This window comes from Bemisia tabaci, chromosome 7 (genome assembly GCF_918797505.1).
Source record: "Bemisia tabaci chromosome 7, PGI_BMITA_v3".
NCBI classification, from domain to species: domain Eukaryota; kingdom Metazoa; phylum Arthropoda; class Insecta; order Hemiptera; family Aleyrodidae; genus Bemisia; species Bemisia tabaci.
The window spans coordinates 8,911,187-8,931,665 of NC_092799.1; the positions used below are offsets into that span (position 1 = coordinate 8,911,187).

The following is a 20,479-nucleotide window of genomic DNA, read 5'->3' on the forward strand; positions in this document are numbered from 1 at the left end:
ATATATTTTTCCTCAGATGAATGTTGCCAAAATCACACGCAGAATTTAGCAGCTGAATGTGAAAGTCAACAGTCATCGCCCAACGGCTGAAATTTGGCAAATTCGAGTTATTTTCATCCTGATATGTATCAAATCTACTCGAATAGTTAGACAAATTCAACATTATAGTCCCATGGTTGCTGAGAATCGTTGCTGAATTTGGCGCGTCACGCGCAAAATTCAGGCATCGGGCTGATGACTTCCACATTCAAGCCACATTCAGCTCCCATATTCAGCGTATGATTGCGGCACGAGACGTAGTACACGATGTGCACATTAAAAACGCGAAAATGTAACTTAGAAACAGAGCGCAACTTTTCCGCAAATTTGAGACGCTCGGGTGAGTTCGGGTTTTGCACCGAACCGTGCTAGTGTGCTATAGAAGCTGCATAAGAAACCATGTTAAAATGGATATAGTTCCTTTTGAGAAAATGGAAAAGCGGGATTTTTAATTAAATCATAAGAAACTGAGTGCTAACTCGTGAGCCGTGGACATGTGACAAGCGCCTTGTGCACAGGGCTCATGAGTTAATGCGGAGGCGGGCGGCTTCATCGACGCTGACGTCACAGGCGGTTTATATTTCCCATTCATTTTCATGGCCCGATCACTAACGAGCTCACCTTATCTTTCCACTTGCACATTGTTAAATAAATGAATCAGTGAGTTCGAAAACATACCAACTCGGAAAAAAAAAATTGTTTAAGAAACACCTAAACATGCGCAGCGGGCGAAGAAGTTAGTTTTAGAAAAACCTTTTTGGTGCCAAAGGACAAGTACTTAGAGACTTTGTAAAGCACCAAGTTGAAATCGATACACCATGTTTGATGACAGAGAATTAAGCGTTTATAAATTTCCGAGTTGGTGTGTTTTCGTTCTCACAAGATACTGCTTTTTCATAGTCTGCCCTGAAAAATGTATATTTTTCGACCTGGATAACGCTTGAATATTTATATAACTTGTTGGTGCAAGGTATACTGAACCGAAAAATAAAATCGCAAAATCGGATGGTCACCCGTTTCTCTTGAAATGGCCAAAAGTTGGTATTTCCCATGAAATATTTCGATTTTTCTCTTTTCCTGTCGCTGTTTCGAGCTTTTCCGATTGTTATTTCGAAATTTCCTTTTGCGTGCAGATGCTTCTATCCATGAGTGTTACTAAACCGTAGAAAAGTAGAAATCGAAAAAAACCCGAGTTGGTGTGTTTTCGAACTCAAACTGAACTCAACTGATTCAAATACGTCCATAAATGGACTGAGTTAAGCAGAAAGGAACCAACCCACATTTTGGAATAAATTGAGTTGTGAGTGGTTTTGAACTCAACCACTGCTCTACTATCTATCGCCAAAATTCAAAGTTTTTGCAGGAGCAAATTTTGCAGAAATTGAACTAAAAGTTTATCTGTTACAATGAGTCTTATGCAGGAGCCAAACTTTAAACCTCCTTTTCTCGGTTCGATCTCGATGTGGCTTGGTTCCTTTCTGTTTAACTCCGTCCATATGAACTATGGCGAAGCCACCAAACCAGACTACAAACATAAAGGATCTTTCTGCGGACTTGGATCCAAGTTCCACTCCCCTAATTTCCTAGGTCCGTCGAAAATTACCCGAGTATGTAAAATCCGCCGATCCGGGGCTCATCAATCGTAGCCCTGACGTGTGATGTCCCGACGTTCTCTCGCCAGTGAATGATCCGATTTGATCTCCATTCTCTCGGAGCGATAGAAATTCCGCGCGGGTACATCCCACGTCTTGGCTCCCTCCGAGCTCTTCCCCAAGATTTATCACGCATTAAACGTCCCGCGATCCTCTATCACGAGATACGTTTTGAATATCGGTCCGAGGAACCTGCTCCGACGACTCGCTCCATCAGCTCAAAAATGACGTGGGGTCTTCCGCGGATGTCAGATCTCAGTTTAATGGAGATGTTGCGTGTGTGAGGGATTCGCGATTTGACCATTCATTATTCTGTAAAAGTTCGCGAGAAACACGATGGTGCCACTGGTTTTCTTTGACATCATCTCCCAAGCTCGTTGCCGTGTTTTCAGTTTTGGAGTCCCCAAATGAAGTGGCAGCCCTGTCAATGTATTTGCTCCCTATCTTTGCATGGAGAGATTGTTTTGATGTAGAGGTGGACTCTTAGGGTAGAGTGGGATATCCCCTCCGTTTTTGCCTCACTTTGAGAGCTTTTTTTGAGTTTGGGAGTTGATTTCAGAGAAAACCAGAGGCACCATTGTGTTTCTCGCAAACTTTTACATAGGAATCAACAGTCAAATTACTAACTCCTCACACATGCAACATTTCCATTACTCGTTCTCTGGCCTCACACAGATTGACCACTGCGAGACCGATTATTGAAAGTTGAAAGCAGACAAATGGGTCAGTTGCACTGGTCATAGAGTGGTGTTTTGATGATCGATTCTTGTAGATTAGCTAAAATAATAAGATTCGTCTAAACAACAACTCACTGAAAAAAAACACATTGGATCTAGAGTCCAGACTCTTAAAAACATCGACAAGAAAAACGAGTCTTGATTCAATCAGAATCTAGCTTAAATCAAGAACTAATCCTCTTAATTTAAGCGGATTTCGTTTTGATTCAAGCAAAAATCCGATTGAATCAAGCGTATTTTTTCTTGTCAATGTTTTCAAGAGTCTGAACTCCAGTGCTGTCTACGTTCAATATTAACCGAGATATCGCCCTTTGAAAATTCGAGTTTTGGACGTCATCCACCGGTTGTGACACCCTTGGTTTCTTCCACCTTACTTTCATCGGACGTGACGCACATTTGCACTTAGTATTCGACGTGAAAATCGGATGAAAGCAAGGTGGAAGAAACTAAGGGTGTCACTACCGCGGTGGATGACGTCAAAACCCGACTTTTCGGAGGACGATATCTCGGTTAATTGAACGTAGAAAGTTGCTGTTTGGACATATCTCATTCTTTTTAGCTAATCCACAAGAACCACGCATCAAAACAAGATGCTGTGACCAGCGCAACTGTCCCATTGGACATTGATAAGCTATTCGTGGGTCAGTTGAGCTGGTCATTGAATCGTTTTTCGACGGCTCATGCTCACAGATTAACAAAAAATAATATCGATGGCTGAAGCGTGAGACCACGTCTCTCCATAAAAAAATATAATATAATAATAAAATATGACAGGAAGTCCATAACGTCGCAAACGGATATCGACGGTGAAACTACCAAACCATGTATCTCGTTTGCGGTGTTTAAAAATCTACGCTCACATTTTATTTTTCGGAAGTAGACCAAATCAATATCATTCCTTCAAATTTTCACGGAATTTTCTCCTCACAAAGAGGAAAAATCACAGAAATTGTCAAGACTGGATGTTAAGTAGTTTTTCATTGAAAAAATAAAGTATGACAGGAAGTCTGCGACGTCGCAAACCGAGATACGTGGTTTGGTAGTTTCACCGTCGATATGTGGTTTTGTCACATTCCAGAGTTACGATTGATGAGGTGGAGATCGGGAGATTTTACATACTTGGGTGACTTTCGACGAACTAAAGGAATCAGAGAAGAGTAACGTGGATTTAGTGGCGAGGCGTGAACGATCGATTATCGATATTTCCCCATTTGAAGCTATGGTAAAGAATCGATTGTTAAGGTGTTCTTTGCGAACACCCTGTTTATCGATCTTCTTCCATGGGCTTAAATGGCAGATCAATCGATAAACCGCACAGCGTGCCACACCACTGCTTTTTTTTTTTTTTTTTTTTTTTTTTTTTTTTTTGAGAGCTTGCGCACTCTAGGTATAGTTCATTGGCCTTAGTCGTGTAGACAAATAGCCACCGCTAAATGATGGGAAGATTACAACAACAGTAGAAACAGAAGTACAAAGGAAGAAACGAAGGAAGAAACGAAGAGAAACATCCATGCCACTCCACGGTGACAAGATCTGAGACCATCAAATCTTGCCACCGAGGCCGGGATTCGAACCCGGGACATCTAGGTCTCTGATCAGTTGCGCTAACCACTGGACCAACCGATGTCGGCCACCACTGCTTGAAGAAATCCATAATATGATTGCTTACAACATCGATTGCTAAAATGCGAAACCAAGTATCTCCACCGCAAAGTGTCTGCTTCTATTTAATCTTTTCAATGAGTCACAAGCCAACTGTATACATTGAAACTTTCACAGCATAATCTGGTAACGGAAGAGAAGAATGAAGACATTTTTAACAAAAATTACGTTGAGTAGTATTCCTCGGAAAAAAGAAAGTGTGACAGGAAGTTTGCAACGCCGCAAACATTGATACGTGGTTTCGCACTTCGTTCATCGATATGTGACTATGAAGCAACTAATCGGATTTCATTTTGCAATAAGGAACCTCTATCTCTGGCCCTTCCATAGAGGCACATTTCTGCATAGAGTAACCAATGGCTTATATGCAGTTTCAAAACTGAGCCGGAAATGTGGTTCTCTATTGCAAAATGTGGTCCAAATGACATTCTGCCTCCGAAGGCAAACCATAGGTTGTGCTGCGTCTCGTGCTTAACATCAGGTAAAGCGCCTTCAATCTCGCTTTATGCAACCCTGACAACCCTCGAGCACGAATAGTCGCATCCAAGCGCCGTTGCTTCGCGCCTGCGTTACATACAAAGAACAAAACTTCGTCGAAATCAAGGAAGGAGATGAATTACGTTGACTAGTTTTATTACCTAGCAGCGTTTGAAATTCCTTCGAGTATTTGGAGTTTTTAAAAGCGGGCCTCTTCGGGATTTTGGCTCCAAAAATACGCAATAAATCATCACGTAATGTACTCACCTGGTACTTTCAGGATTTTAAATATAGAACATAAGACAGTAAGTTTGAACGTTTTAGCCTGAGTTAAAAATCCAGATAACTGGAAATCTCAATACTGAACGAGTTGAGAAATTACTGATGTTGCACCAAACAGTGTATCTCTCTGAGGGAAAATTGTGCTCATATGTGCTTTTTCCCTCTGTATTAAGATTTTCAGTTTTCTGACATGCACTGGAAAACAAAACACATTGGATCTTGAGTCGCCCTATTTTATTGAAGTGTAGACCTTCAAATGTTAAAAATAGACGTTGAATGAGCATTTTGCTCCAATCACCCGGTATAGTAAAATGCGTCCTTTTTCAAAAAATAGTATCTCCAAAACTCACTTTCTGACAATTTTCCGGTTACGCTCATACTCAAATAACCCGTCCAGTTCACTGGAAAAAGAAACACATCGGATCTAGAGTCCAGACTCTTAAAAACATCGACAAGAAAAAGTACTCATGATTCAATCAGAATCTAGCTTAAATCAAGAACCAAGCCTCTTAATTTAAGCAGATTTCGTTTTGATGCAAGCAACAATCCGATTGAATCAAGAGTATTTTTTCTTGTCAATGATTTCAACAGTCTGGACTCTAGATCCAATGTGCGTTAAAAATCCAGAAAACTGGAAATCTCAATCCAGGACGAGTTGACAAATTACTAGTGTTCCACCAAACAACGTATCTCTTTGAGGGAAAATTGTGCTCATATGTGCTTTTTCCCTCTGTATTGAGATTTCCAGTTTTCTAGATTTTTAAAGCACGTTGGCTTTAAAATTCAAACTTACTGCCTTACGACTCGTGCGTCTATCGCAATCGGTTTGTGAAAAAAAATAAGGTTTCGTGGCCCTTTTGGGTCATAAAACTACGTTTTATTATGCTTGGTCCCTGGCTATAACTCGCAATCCGTCGTGGGTCGTGCGATATGACAACCGGGACCGAGACCGTATTTTGAACGGTGAGCGCCTTTTGTTCGGGGTAATCGCGCCGAGCTGACAGAGGAAATGGGGAGAAGGCAACCGGAAATAGGGAAATCGGGGCCGCATCAACAGTTTGCCCACGGCGCCTTCACCTATTGGTAGATTCAAGGAACCCCCCTCGTCCCTCCCTCTCACTCATCCCGGGTTTTTCTTTTGAGCTCGGGACTGGACGGCAGGGTTTCCAACAGGAACATCTCGGGCTCTCTCCCATTCATCGTTTTAAATTTGATAAACTGATACGCATGAATGAAATTACTAACAATTTAATCTGAGAAAAGCGGCAAAATAAGGGGAATTTAAAGATCTGTGTGAGTGGGAAGCGAAGGGTAAAATATCTTGATTTGATTTTACCCTGAGCTGGAAATTTTTGCGAGGTCTCTTTCTTACGGTCTTAATTTTGCGATAACAGCAATTAATAGCTTATATTTTCCTTGTTTTTCCTTTTTATTGTTTACTTTTTCATTACTTGACGGTTAAAAATAAACTTGATCATCTCGCCCAGCTCCGGTTTGTTAAAAGTCCCCTTTTTGCAGTCTTTCGACAAGTGTAGTTGTTATTTGGACTGAGTTAAGCAGAAAGGAACCAACCCACATTTTGGCAAAAATTGAGTTATGAGTGGTTTTGAACACAACCACTGCTCTACTATCTATCGCCAAAAATTCCAAGTTTTTGTTGGAGCAAATTTTGCAGAAATTGAACTTGAAGTTTATCTTTTACATTGAGTCTTATGCAGGAGCCAAACTTTGAACCTCTTTTTCTCGGCTCGATCTTGTGTGGCAATGTGGCTTGGTTCCTTTCTGTTTATTTCCGTCCATTTACTCAAGTTGTTGTTTATCAAGTTGTTCTCATTTAGGCATTCTTATTTAATTTCCATATTTCAGCTTTAAAATTTCACGGGGAACAGGACTTCAGCAACAAGAAATACTGAGATTAACTGCGAAACAAAATATTACCGTTTTATAAATGCCACCTTAACATTCAGTGTGCAATTCAACTCAAGTAAATTGCAGTTTCTACATTAACAGGAATTTTGAATTATGCGTTAAGAAACGATAATTTCTTAATAAAGAGTCACTGTAAGTAATTTTCGTTACACAAATCGTGTTTAACGATAAAACCTTAATGAGAAAACACACACCATAATGCTTAAATTCGCACCTTGTCCAGTTGTCCATAATAAATCATAGCCCCTTGACCAAAATTCAATGGTTCTCCCAAAATATCGACGGTGTAAGTCGGCAATCACATAACTCAGTTTGCGACGTCGCAGACTTCCAGTCATACTTTATTTTTTAAACGGTAAACTACTCAACGACAATTCCCTAAAACTGCCGTGATTTGTCTTCTCTGTGCGAAGATAATTCTGCAAAAACTTCAAGGAATGATGTCAATTTGTTCTCCTTTAAAAAAATAACAAAGAGGCGGAGATTTTCAGACACCGCAAACGAGTTATAAGATTGCCGACTTACACCGTCGATATGTTTTTCCATGTCACCTACCACACAAAAACATTTCATACACTTTTAGATCGTTAACACTACACCATTGTATTCCATCGCGAAGTTTATCTCCATGCGAGGCAATCTAATCGAGTTCTGAAGAGAAGTAGGACGAGCGTGAAGCTGCATCAACTCACCCGATCCCAGTCAACAGAGCGCGTCGCTCTTACGATATGTTTTGAAATTCATATAGTGCTTGAAAAGGAAAGTTCCTGGAATCCACGCGGCAATCACACGTGGAGAATTGACGAATCTCGATCGATGGTCGGGTGTTCTTTGCGATGAATCGATTGATCTGCTATTTAAACTTGTAGAGAGAGATTGATCATCAGAATGCATCTCATCAATCGATTCTTCACCATAGCTTCAAATGGGAAAATAAGGATGGGCAATGATTTACCTTCACCGTTGATGAAATCCCTTCCGGTGATCCTCTGGTAAAAATTGGCAGTAGAATATGTGTTCCAAAATACCATAGACCTACAGCCGGCTGTAAGATTTCCAATAGCTTCTATAGAAGGCAACACAATTTCTTATAGCCTTTTATAGCCGATGGCGACTAAGCAACAGCCTGGCGATAAAGTATATGCTAAACGTTACTAATTACGGATGCTAGGACTTAGTGAGTTTTTAGACTACCGCTCTCTTTTTGGGCCGCAGTATCTTGATTTAATTTGCGAGGAAAGCTCCGTACTTTTGGAGGATGCCTGCCATTCCTAATATGTTGGAGCGTCTTCAATTTCGTATGATACTGTGCTATACCTCCGGTGTGAAATAGTTGCTTTAAGCGCCGCGGTACGCCGCGCCGCGGCGGGCGGGCAGCCAGCGCTGAACGCGCATTGGCGCCGCTCTGCTTTGTGTTAGGCTCTAATATTTCATCTCGCGGAGTCAGCGTTTTTCAACTCATGATTTTGAAATGTTTGCTCACTCTGTATGGACTATTCTCATTTTAATTGATGAAAAAAAATATGTTTTAAAGGAAAATATAATGCGTGTTTTGTAAATATTGAGGTAGTTCCGTATCGAACTTAATGATTTACAAAGCACACAAATTTCTACACAATTTCTTATAGCCTTTTATAGCCGATGGCGAAAAAGCAACAGCCAGGCGATAAAGTTTAAAGCCCGGCGATATGAACTATAGCCCGGCTGTATAAATTTTTATCGCTTCGTGTAGCCCGGCCGTATGATTTTTTCCACTTTCTACAGCCAGCTATATGATTTTCTATTGCCCTTTTCAGTCGGCTATAAGAACTCCTATGGTATTTTGAAACGCAGCTCCTATCGCCAATTTTTACCAGGGTCGACCGGAGGGGACACTGTTGACATCCCTTCCGTTTTGAATTTTATGAGAGGGATCAAAAGTCGTCGTTCCCCGCGCTAAGGGACGTAACTTCACTCCCAGGTTGCAAAATTGACTGAAGCAATTTTATTTTTTTACAAGACTGTACCTGCGCAATGGACCACTGGACGAGGTACAAAATTAAGCATTCTGATACTTGTTCCTTGACCAAAATTTCACGTAGAACACAATTCGCGCGACGAAAATTTCTGAAATTAACTCCTCCCGTATTTAATGTTTCTTGACGCGTGAATTCAAACCTCTCGCTCATGAAAACTCAATGGTCTGCGCGAGTAAAATCGCACATTAAACGTTACCGTGGCAGTCTCTAGAATACGAAAATATATTAGCCTCGATCATGACGCTTTGGCTCAGCTATAGCAAATTGTTAACACTTTGAACGATAAAGGTTGGGAAAAGGACAGTGCTCGATTGAGAAGCCTGCCGAAACCGTCGTAAGACGCGATATGACTCACGTAAAGTATAAAGTTTCTTACGTGATCGGGTAATTCAAATTTCCTGTAACCAATGTAAAATTAAAACGTCAATACCTTACATAGGAGTTGATTTCGGTAATTTTTGATGCAAGAATCGTGTTCTACATGAAATTCTGGTTAGAAGACATATGTACTACATTTAGCAATAAGGAACCACTATTTTTGGCCCATTTTAGAAACAGCATACATGCCATTGGTTTCCCTGTGCAGATATGTTCTTTTATGCGAGAGCCAAAGACAGTGGTTCCTTATTGCAAAATGTAATTCATATATCAGAGTGCTTAAACTCGTACCTTGTCTAAAGTCCATTTTTGGCCAAAACTTTTGAGTTTCTGAAGGAGATCAAAAGGAGAATCGGTGAAATTCTCAGTTGCCAATGCTCGAATACCTCCTAGTAAAAATACAATTTGCGAGGGAAATTTGGCAGCGTTGAAATGTGGGTTTGTTCTTTCGCGAGGGGAACGACGGAGTGTGGAAAAGATGTGAATCAGTTCGTGAAAACCTCACAAGTTCATCATCTGATGAGCCCCAGAATATAAGCAGTCTGGTGGGCCTTGAGGATCATTAGGAATGAACTTGTTGTGTTTCAAAATAGACAGATTTATGTGTGGTCCTCGTGGGCTTACCTGAATTGGTTATGATACTGACGGATTTCCATCGGATTGTACTTATGGCGTTCACGATAGCACTCATGATAACCCGCTTTGGCGGGAGGATGCTAACGAGATTCGGCGAATCGCTCGACATCTGAAACAAAAATCAAACATTTCACTTAAAATGATGATAGAAAAATGTTACTTTGCTTTTCTCTAATTTTTTCCCTAAAAAATATATTTTTCTCGAATTTTTCACAACAGAAAAATAGTCTACAGAAAGAATGATGGGTAGTACACGGAGAAAAAAACTTCGTGCATGGGACCCGAAGTTAAGGTCATATGGATCTTTGAAGTTGCCTGATCACGCAACCGAAAACTTGAAGTCGAGCTGCCGAAGTTTGGGTCAGACATCGAGGCAATTTGGTATGTACCGGAGTACTTCAGATGTATGTGACCCGAACCCTTCGGTATATATCGAAGTACTTCAGATATCTGACCCTTACTTCGGTAGCTGGACCTCAAGTTTTTAGATACGTGATCCGAAAACTTCAGAGATCCATATGACCTCAACTTCGGGTCCCACGCACGAAGTTTTTTTCTCCGTGTACGTTTCATTTTTTATCATCATACCCACGCTACCAAGCTAGGAAGAACGGCGTAAAGACCATCAGACGTTGCCAAATTTTCTCCGATAAAATACTTACCTTGAAGTAGTCAGATGTTTTAGATGAAAAGGAGATCAAAATTTTCTGAAAAATTGAAGGAAAAATATTTAGAATTTTTCCGATAAATTCCAATTTTATTGAAGAAAATGTGGCATCATTTGAAGGCTCATACAGGGTTCTTCCTTAGCACGGAAGTACCGTGCCTTAAAAATTAAAATGGATCGATCAAATTCAAACTAAGGAGCTTCAAAATATCAGTATTCTTCACTGGTAAAAAAGTAAACTTTACATTACAAGGTTTGGTTTAAACCACATTTGAAAAAAATCAGCGAGTTTCTCTAAAAAGGGCCCTTTTTTGGACAGGCGTCTTGAGCATGAGCTAACCGCAGAATTTGGCGGGAACTGTCAGCCAATCAGAGACGTCTTGAGTAAAAGAAGAGGGGAAGGGGGGAAGGCCACGCGCCGCATGATTCAAATTACGGCTTTTCCTTTCTCTTTGACTCTGACGGAGATTCAAATGGGAGCCAGAATTTGAAAAGGGGATAGTTACTGGGTTATCGCAAGGGATGAGATTTCCGGTCATTACTCAACAGGGTGCAGCTGCGCGGCGGTCGGCTGACCCATTTCACCTCCCGATTAACCCTTGACATTCTTCGCAAAGATAATCGCGGCCCACCGTCGCGATGCGTGTTGCGTCGCCGCTCTCTGCAGGCGCTGTGTGCGAGAGCCCTTCGATATCCTCACAAAGTGAGAATATTTCCATGTCGATGTCACCCTCTAATTGAATCACCTAGGGGAAAAACCGCTCATATCCACAGTTCCAGTCTTTATACTATGACGCTTTTCACTTTTATCCCTACCTTGATCGATTCCAGCGGCATTTGAGTGTCGCAGAAGACCCTAGTGCGCTATAGAAGCAATTACTTTGCACACAATACTTCTATGCTTAACCCTTTGTTGCATGAACTAATCCAAAATACTTTATTCTCTGCTTTCACTGCACCTAGAGTCCCTTTACACTGAGAGTCAAGACAACACCCTCTCATGGAGTCACAAACGGGAATAAAGATTACACAATTTGAACGTTTTTCGCAATCTTTGATTGGCCCATTCTCAAATTCCTTTCTCTGTTCCTTCTCTCATTCCGTTTGTTCTCAACCCGTAGTTCCTCGGTCCATTCCAGATTATAATCTTTGCAATTGGTGAAAATGTAATCTTTATTCCCGTTTGTGACACTGTGGAGGCCTAAAATACGGTAACCAATCAGAAATGGCTTCACATTGTTTTAACTCTCAGTGTAAAGGGACTCTATACTGCTCACCCTGTACATCCGATTCGAGGTGAAAAGCACCCACTGTGCGGCATTCAAAACAGGCGTCGGCGCGTACATGTCAGCGGGCGACGGCGGGGACGGGACTTGATAATGCGGGCTCGTTTGGCCAATGACGGGGCGTTGAAAAGATTCCCGAAACAATCACACAAGTAGGATAAAGTGATTAAAAGTTCGGGCCGCGCTCCTTCCCCCCCCCCCCCCTCCAGCGGGGAACTCGTGCTCCCGTCCTCAGGAAAAACGCCGTATGAGCCTACCCACGTTGCCAAATTTCTATCGATAAAACACGAATTCGCTAGGGAAAACGTGAATGTTTTTCCTTCCCCGATTTGATCGAGCCCAATGCTACGATGGCGTTATTGCGGGATTATGCCCGTGTCACACGATAAAAGTAGAGTCCTCAAATGGACGTATTTCTATCAAACGGAACTATGTGTATTATGACGTGAGCCCTCTTATGCACAAATGCTTATGGGTCTCAGGGCTCATGTCTAAATGCACATAGTTCCGTTTGACAGAAATACGTCCAAATAATAGGCTTATCGATGGCATTCTTGACTTTAGTCTCTCAAAATCGTCAGCCCGACGGCGGAAGTAATCGATTGAGGAAAACGAAGGTTTCTTCGAGTAACAGTGGAGAAAAAAGGGGGAAAAACGGAAAACAAGGCTAAAAAAGACAATAAAAACCGAGACGTTTCGACTCAAAACTGAGTCATTTTCAGTCGAAAATACAATAAAAACTTTAAAAAACGATGAAAACCTGAGCCCTACATGGTGGTGGCCAGGATCTGGCTCAGTTTTGAATCGAAACGTCTCGATTTTTATTAATTCTGAGTTTCAGCCTTGTTTCCCGTTTTTCCCCCTTGTTTTGTCTCGGGCTGCTCTTAAAAATTTGTATCAATTTCTTGAGGTAACCGATGTGTACGAGACACATCATAGATCGGGTCCTGAAATTTTCGAGGGACTTAGTGCAGAAATGGCTTAGAAATTAAAGAATTAGTGCCGCTTTAAGAGCTCTACTTTGATCGTGTGATACAGGCTTCAGGGCTCGATCAAATTAATTGACAAATGAATCGAAAAACAGATTCGAATAAAATCGAAGAATAAATTTATCAGAATTCACATCAAAATTTTAAACACTTTTCTTCAGCATTGAAAGTAAAAAGGAAAATCAAGACGGATGAAAGCCAATCATTTTCATGTTATTTATAAATGGGCTAGAATAGCATATAATTTCAGTTTTTCGACAGCAAATAGTCAATATTACAGGTAAACAATTCTGTGAATATTATTACTGTGCTCCCATCAAGCAAATTTAAACAAAAAGAGAAAGTTAATCGCACGATTTTGAGAGCGTTGTGTTGCATTTCCTTGGCAACATAAGTTCAGTTTTTTTTGTGAAACACAGGAAATATCACTTGCTGTTTCTGGAGCTTTAATAAAATGTTTTATTCAGCTATACATAATCTATAAATAATAATTCATCGTTCATTTTTTAGTATGATTACGTAAGTTCACTGGGAAAAAAACACATTAGATCTAGAGACCAGACTCTTAAAAACATCGACAAGAAAAAATACTCTTGACTCAATCGGATTTTTGCTTAAATCAAGAACCAAGCCTCTTAATTTGAGCGGATTTCCTTTTGATTTAAGCAAAAATCTGATTGAATCAAGAGTATTTTTTCTTGTCAATGTTTTCAAGAGTCTGGACTCTAGATCCAATGTGTTTTTTTTCCAGTGTTGTTGACTAAGGGTCAACACACTAGAATAGAGTTGGTTCCCTTCTGTTAAATACAATCGAATTTCCCTCCAAAATAAATTTGCTATAGGGGGAAATTTGGCAACACGCGAAAGTTCATACGGCGTTTTCTCTTAGCCCGGGAGTGTGGGAGACCGAATGAAAAACTAAGCCCCCCGCTCCGGGATACATTCATCGGTCGATTCAATTATTCAAATGAAAAATGACCGTCTTCTGGGTCTTCCCGGATCGGGCGGCCTCTCACGGCCAAAGCTGCCAGATTGTGCAATTAAATGCAAATATTAAATGGGTTTGAATAGGAGGAAGTGCACTATTTGGCAACAATGCCGCGGCATTTAATCACCCCCCGGAAAAACGGGCCGGGAGGAGAGGGAGGGAAAAATTCGTGACGAGATTCTTTCGAACTTCTCTCGCGGCGCGGATGAACCGCTTGTTGGCTTGTGAGGTTGTGACACCCCGGCTTTAATCAACCGTTTCGGAGTTGTCTTTGGTCCTCTGGCACTGACAGCCGTGACGTCTCACCGTTTGTTAGCTGAAAAGAGAGAGAAAAAAAACCCGATGCGGCCGTTTTGGGAGATAAATATTTATGGACTCTGCACCGGAAAGAATATGTTTTAGAGACGATCTGCCCTACAGTGAGCGGAGGTTACTTTCGGAAGGTAACGCTCCGATTTGCTTAATGATGAATAATGACCCAAGAGTTGAGAAATTGGTTTCGCAATCATAACCCGAGGGCAGCGCGCGGAATATAAAAAAATTCTATGTCAACTAAATTTTGAGATTTTTTTATGATAAGTTTTTGAAATCGAACTTTCTACGTGCAAATCTCAACTAAACGGGGTCTGAAAAGTGCACTTTTTGGGGATTAAACACGTATTATCATGCAGAGAATCGGCATCGTCGCTGAATCGAAGATACGAAGTCGGCCGGCACGAGATGTGGAAATAGATGATCGATCCTCGAACAACTACATTTTCCCGCTTGATAATGCGTGTAAAATTGCCAAAAAACATATCACAATTTCCTTAAGATGAGCACACAAAAACTTCAATTTTAAAAGAACGTCTTCTCTGAGGATTGTAAGGAACACCATAAAACACATTCTCGAAATTAGCCGGCATCAACTTTCTTCGGATTCCGTGAGTAGTCCTTTACAAAAAATCGCCTAGAAAAAAGCTCAAACCCAATATTCAATTATCATCTATTGGCGAATTTTTCACTCAACAATTTGCTCATCAATCGGCATTAAGTGAGGGATAGCATTGCCTTCAAACTTAACCTTTGTCTCGACCCGGTTCATTGTTTCGTTGGTACGGAGTCTCTTAGGTATGTTGTCTCTGGCGTCACACGCTTGCCGTCGAGTAGAGCGCCTTCAACTACTCCTCTATGCAACCTGGACATCCCTCGAGCGCGAATAGTCGCATCCAAGCGCCGTCGCATCGTAACCGCAGCGCGTTAACGTTCGCAGTCCTTTAGGCTATCTTGAACTGCTCTTCGTTTGGCGGAATTTACTTTCAACAAGTTGCTCAACATCCGTCATTCGATGAAAAGTAGCGCTGACCGCCGACCTTAACTTTTGTTTTACATTTTTGTTCGAATGCTGGTAAGGGATCTCTAAAATATCGACGGCGTAAGTCGGCAATCACATATCTCGTTTGCGGTGTCTGAAGAATCTCCGCCTTTATATTATTTTTTTAAAGGAGATCAAATTGACGCCATTCCTTGAACTTCTTGCAGAATTTTTTTTCGCACAGAGAAGAAAAATCATGGCAGTTTTAAAGAATTGCCGTTGAGTAGTTTTCCGTTTAAAAAATAAAGTATAACAGGAAGTCTGCGACGTCGCAAAACAAGTTGTGTGATTGTCGACTTACACCATCAATATGCTGTTTCTGCAGGTATCAAACGACTGCCGTCAGTGACGGCGCCTTCAATAATTCCTCTATGCAATCTGGACATCACTCAAGAAAGATTAGTCGCATTCAAGCGCCGTCGTTTCGGACCTGCACTGTCTGCAGCCAGAAAACTTTCGTATGGTCTTTTGAACGGCTCATCATTTGGGACATTTTTCTCACAGCAAGTTTCTCATCAATCATTCTTGAAAGTGAATTAGTGTTGACCACTGAACCAAACTATCGCCTCAACCCAATTACATTGTTGTTAGATTGCTGGTAAGGCTAAGGGATCTCTGAAATGTATTGCATTTTGCAAAAAGGCACCAAGAGCATTCCAATGTTGCTAGGATTGTGCAACTTATATTCTTTGCTAAAAAAAATCACTGAAATCATGCAAAAAATAAAATTTACAAAGGTAATTTCTGGCTTAAGTTAAAAGTTTATTGAGAGTGATGATACAACTTATTTAGGAGATCAGTTTATGTTTGCAAGGTGAAAAAAGTTGCATAATCTTAGCGACATTGGAATTTTCGTGGCTCCTTTTTGCAATTCAAATAAACTGCCTCTGGCATCACACGCTTTCCGTTAATTAGAGCGCCTTCGATAATTCCTCTGTGCAATCTGGACATCTCTCAAGCACGAATAGTCGCATTCAAGCGCCGCGCCGTCGTATCGGCCTGCAGTCCGTAAGCGTTCGCCGTCTTATGGACCGCTTATCATTTGGCACATGTTTCTCCCAACAAGCTTCTCATCAATCATCATTAGGCAAAAAGCAGCTAATTTAATTTCTGTCTCACCCGATTACATTCCTCAGATTGTTGGTGCAGGATCTCTAAAATAGACGGACGTATTTCTGCCGAACGGAACTATGTGTTTTAAGACATGAGCCCTGAGACCCATTAGAATATATGTACATCAGGGCTCTCGTCATAATGCACATAGTTCCGTTTGACATAAAATACGTCCATATAATCTCCGGAAAGAACAGAATACTGCCGTGCCACGAAAAACGTCAAGTGAAAATTCGGGAGTTGCCAACTTTCCTCCAATCGGATGTTCATTCTTACGGAGAGTTATGCATATTTTCTCTTGAAATTTTCAGATGAGTAACATCTGATTGCGAGTAAAATTCGCTAAAAAATAGGAGGAAAAATACGCACAGATTTCCCTGAGAAATCATATTTCATCAAAGGAAATCGAGTAACGTCTGAAGGCTCTTACGGAGTTCTTCCTTAGCACGGCAGAATAGGTAGAAGCGTGAACCAAATGGACGTATTTCTGCCAAACGAAACTATGTGCATCATGACGAAAGCCCTGTTATGCACATTTTCTCATGGGTCTCAGGGCTCATGTCTGAATGCACATAGTTCCGTTTGATAGAAATACATCCAAATGTTACTGAAAACCGTGCTAGCTGGAGTATCATTGCGACGATTTGTGACACAGGGACCAAAAATCTGTCTCAACTCCCCCCGAAAGGGAACTCTAATTCGGGTTGACTTCTTTCCGTGAGACTGGATCCTCACGTCCCTCGCGACGCAACTCATAGTCCCTCCTCTGAAACAAGAGCGTACCTCTATTTTCCACACGAGCCCAGAAAAGCATTTAGATATACGAAGAGTAGGGCTCAGATGGAAATCCAGATACACCTTCACCTCGGAGGGACGACGACTGGTGCGAGGGAGGCCAGCTACCGTCATTCTCAGCAAAAACCGCGCAACTCCCCTACACGAACCCCGTATAGATACGCGTTTCTGTGGCAGGTGACGTGACGGCGTTGGAATCTCGGTTGAGTGAGAATCGGGAATTAACAGCTGGGTTCTTCTCCTCGTTGAGGAGCAGTAAAAATTCGATTAGCCCGGCGACGCGCGACGTGGCTCCCGACGCAACGTGAGAGTGAGCTCTTCATCTTTGAGTCGCGTCTCATTCTGCCCCCCCCCCCCCCCCCCCCCCCCGGCCCTCCGCGTCCACGGCGAGAGCTGACAAAAACCGCGCCACTATTTAAATCTTAATTTAGGACCGCTCGCCGCAGCCGCCGCCGACGACGACGACGAAAGGTTGTCACGTTCAGCGATAAAATGTCCGTTTTAAATGGAGATGTTGCGTGTGTGAGGAATTTGCGATTTGACTGTGGATTCTTTTGTAAAAGTTCACGAGAAACACGATGTGGCCACTGGTTTTCCCTGAAATTATCTCCCAAGCTCAAAAAAAGCTCTCAAAGTGAGGCCAAAATGGAGGGGATATCCCACCCTACCCTGAAAGTCCACCTCTACATTAAAACAAACTCTCCATGCAAAGATAGGAAGCAAATACATTTACAGGGCTGCCACTTTATTTGGGGACTCTAAAGCTGAAAATACGGCATCACTGCCAATGTGTTTGCTCCCTATCTTTGCATGGTGAGTTTGTTTTGATGTAGAGGTGGACGTAGGGCGGGATATCCTCTCCATTTTGGCCTCAACTCGAGAGCTTTTTTTGAGCTTGGGAGTTGATTTCAGAGAAAACTAATGGCACCATCGTGTTTCTCGCAAACATGTACATAAGAACCAGTAGTCAAATCGCAAATTCCTCACACATGCAACATCTCCATTGGTTTAAATGAGGGAGATCGCTTATTTTTAGCACTGTCTGGCGACGAAGCTACGACGCGACGTGGTGGGAAGATTCGCGCCGAGCTTGGTCGCAACGTGGATTGAAACAAAATGCGGATGGAACAAGTGGCGCCTTGCTGTGGGAATGTGTGGTTTAGAGTTTTATTTTTGACGGACTGACGATAACTCGTGTTTTTACGGCCTTGGATGAAAAATCAGCTGGCTGATTATTGAAATTGATAGAAAAAGCGATTGACAGAGAAGACAACGGGAAAATTAGATGATCCTATTGGTGGGAGCGGGTGGTTGAAATGGACAAAGTAAGTAAGTAATAGGCTAACGGCAACCCAAGCAAAGACCTAATAGTTAGTCTATCAGTTTTACCATTACTCTATAACAACCACTCTTTTCAAGAAATAACTCCCTACATTTTAGCGGCTCTGGTGCTTGCACTAGAGCTGCTATTCCGGACGGTCCCAGCTGGGGAGTATCAATGCAGCATGTTACATTGTAGAGACCGCGCGTTGGTTGATGGGAATCGGCGCCATTTTCGGCTATGTTCCTTGTCATGACTTTATTTTATTGCATACTGTTTTATTGTTAGTCAATGCTATGTTGTGTATTGTATTTTTGGAATCATGGTGATACAGTCAACAATTCAAAACTTGTTTGTGCTTTTATCTCGTGATGGAAAAAATGTACTTTACGTTCAAAATTTGAAAATTTGAATTTTAAAGTTTTCGCGGTTAAGGAAGCTTTAACCACTGGGTTGGAGCTTCCTAGTCATATTACTTGATATCAGCTGATAGCAAACAAAGGTTACCAGGGAAACCGTAAACGTCTAACAACTATCGTGGCCATTGGGGCGATTCGACAGTTTGAATCGTTTTCGTTGATTGAATCGACAGTTGTCGGATTGTACATCAATGACAAAATGTGTCTAGGCCCTCATTCTTGACTACAACTACTGCCCCCAGAGCCGCTCTCCGACGCCAATGCGTTGGAGCTTCCTGCTTGTTTCCTCTCTCTTCTTTTCTCTATCACTTTGTCTAGCATTCAGCCCGCATGTAGCAGGAGCAGAGGCAAGGGGAGGTTTAGGGTCCTGCCTCACTGGATTTTGAACTGAGCGGAGGCGGAGGTCTGTATAAATTTCTGATTGCACTTTTTTTAATTCCTGCTCGAAAAGAAAAATGTTTGGATGGGCAATCGAAACAATTTTCCAATAATGTCCATGAGTTGATTTGCAAGGTCCCTTTTGGTTTTGGAGTAGTGATATTATCCCTGGGGACTCCATGCGAAAAGGAGTTGTTTAAAGGTAGAAAACGCACGCGGCCTCACTGCATGCCGTGATAGCGAAGAGAGCTGTAAGTGCGAAAAGGAAGTTTTGAGAAAACGGGCTCAGAAGCTTCCGACCGGAAAATTGTATTGAAAGAAGCCTCCGTTCTTTGTCAAATTGACACTAATCATCCGAAAGACTCCTAGAAATATTTTGGACGATTAAAAATCGGCCGACTTTATTTCAATTACATAAAACGTGTATTATTCATTTTCATGTTAGACTATTGTTAGGCAACACAGCCGTAAGTTCTATCTTATGCATGCTCTCATGGTTGCGTTTTGGACGCACAACAAACACATTTTCAAGTTAGAAAACGGCAAAAATTTTCTTCATTGGCTCTCTGGAGGAAGAATGCTACTTACTGCTGTCCTGTCTGAAATTAAGTCATTTTCTGTACACTTAGGGCGTTCTCATACGTTTCGTTTTTATATAGTTAGGATGAGTATTGCTGTTTTTGCTATTTCCGTAATTTCATCTGACGGAGATAAGACGAATTTTGAAGGAAACTCGATTTTGAAAATCTGAGACAAACTGCTCTCTTGCTTACCACGGCAGTTCAAGCCGAGCGTTGCGCGCCACAGTGCGGTCAAGTGGGTGATGTCCAGGGTCCGGGAAGTGGAGCGTGGGGGTTGGGGGTTGGGGGTTGGGGGGGGGTGGCATGCATTAGGGATTTCCACTTAACGCAGCTGCTTCCGTGTGTCAGGGTTGAGTGGAAGGGAAGCGCGGCGGGCGCGGGATCTGAAGCTGTCCGCACGGCCTCGTCCGCTCCGTGGCTCCGTGCATGAAATGAGAGGCTAACCGCGGATGCGGCGGCACTAGACGCAGATTGCCACTCAAATCAGCGCCTCCAGACACTCCAGCTGCCGCGCTGTCACTGGAATTAGAGTCCCCTTTCATCCCGATTCCTAGATTGCCCTCTTTGTCGTGGATTTCGCGACGCTTACGAGGCATGCACTTCTTCCCTGCCGTGCTCAGGAAAAACGCCGTATGAACCTTCAGACGTTGCCAAATTTTCTTCGATACAACACGAAGCTAGAGTACCTTTATAGACAGAGTATGGTCATTTCTGTGCCGGTGTCTCATTGGTCGCGTGAAAATAGGCTGACACGATGTTCTTACGGCCATAAATAAGC

At 42.1% G+C, this 20,479-nt stretch overlaps 1 protein-coding gene across 5 annotated transcripts in view; it reads right to left on the bottom strand.

Annotated features, from left to right (window-relative positions):
* LOC109032713 (uncharacterized) overlaps nt 1–20,479 on the bottom strand; it is a 393,313-nt gene that overhangs the window by 228,848 nt on the left and 143,986 nt on the right. For all 5 annotated transcript variants that reach the window (XR_011900192.1, XM_072302208.1, XM_072302210.1 and 2 more), the window contains one exon: nt 9,799–9,919. Coding sequence is in view for 4 of the 5 variants with exons in the window: in XM_072302208.1 (XP_072158309.1) it covers nt 9,799–9,919 (121 nt within the window). In the remaining variant the exon portion in view is untranslated. The remainder of the gene's footprint in view (nt 1–9,798; nt 9,920–20,479) is intronic.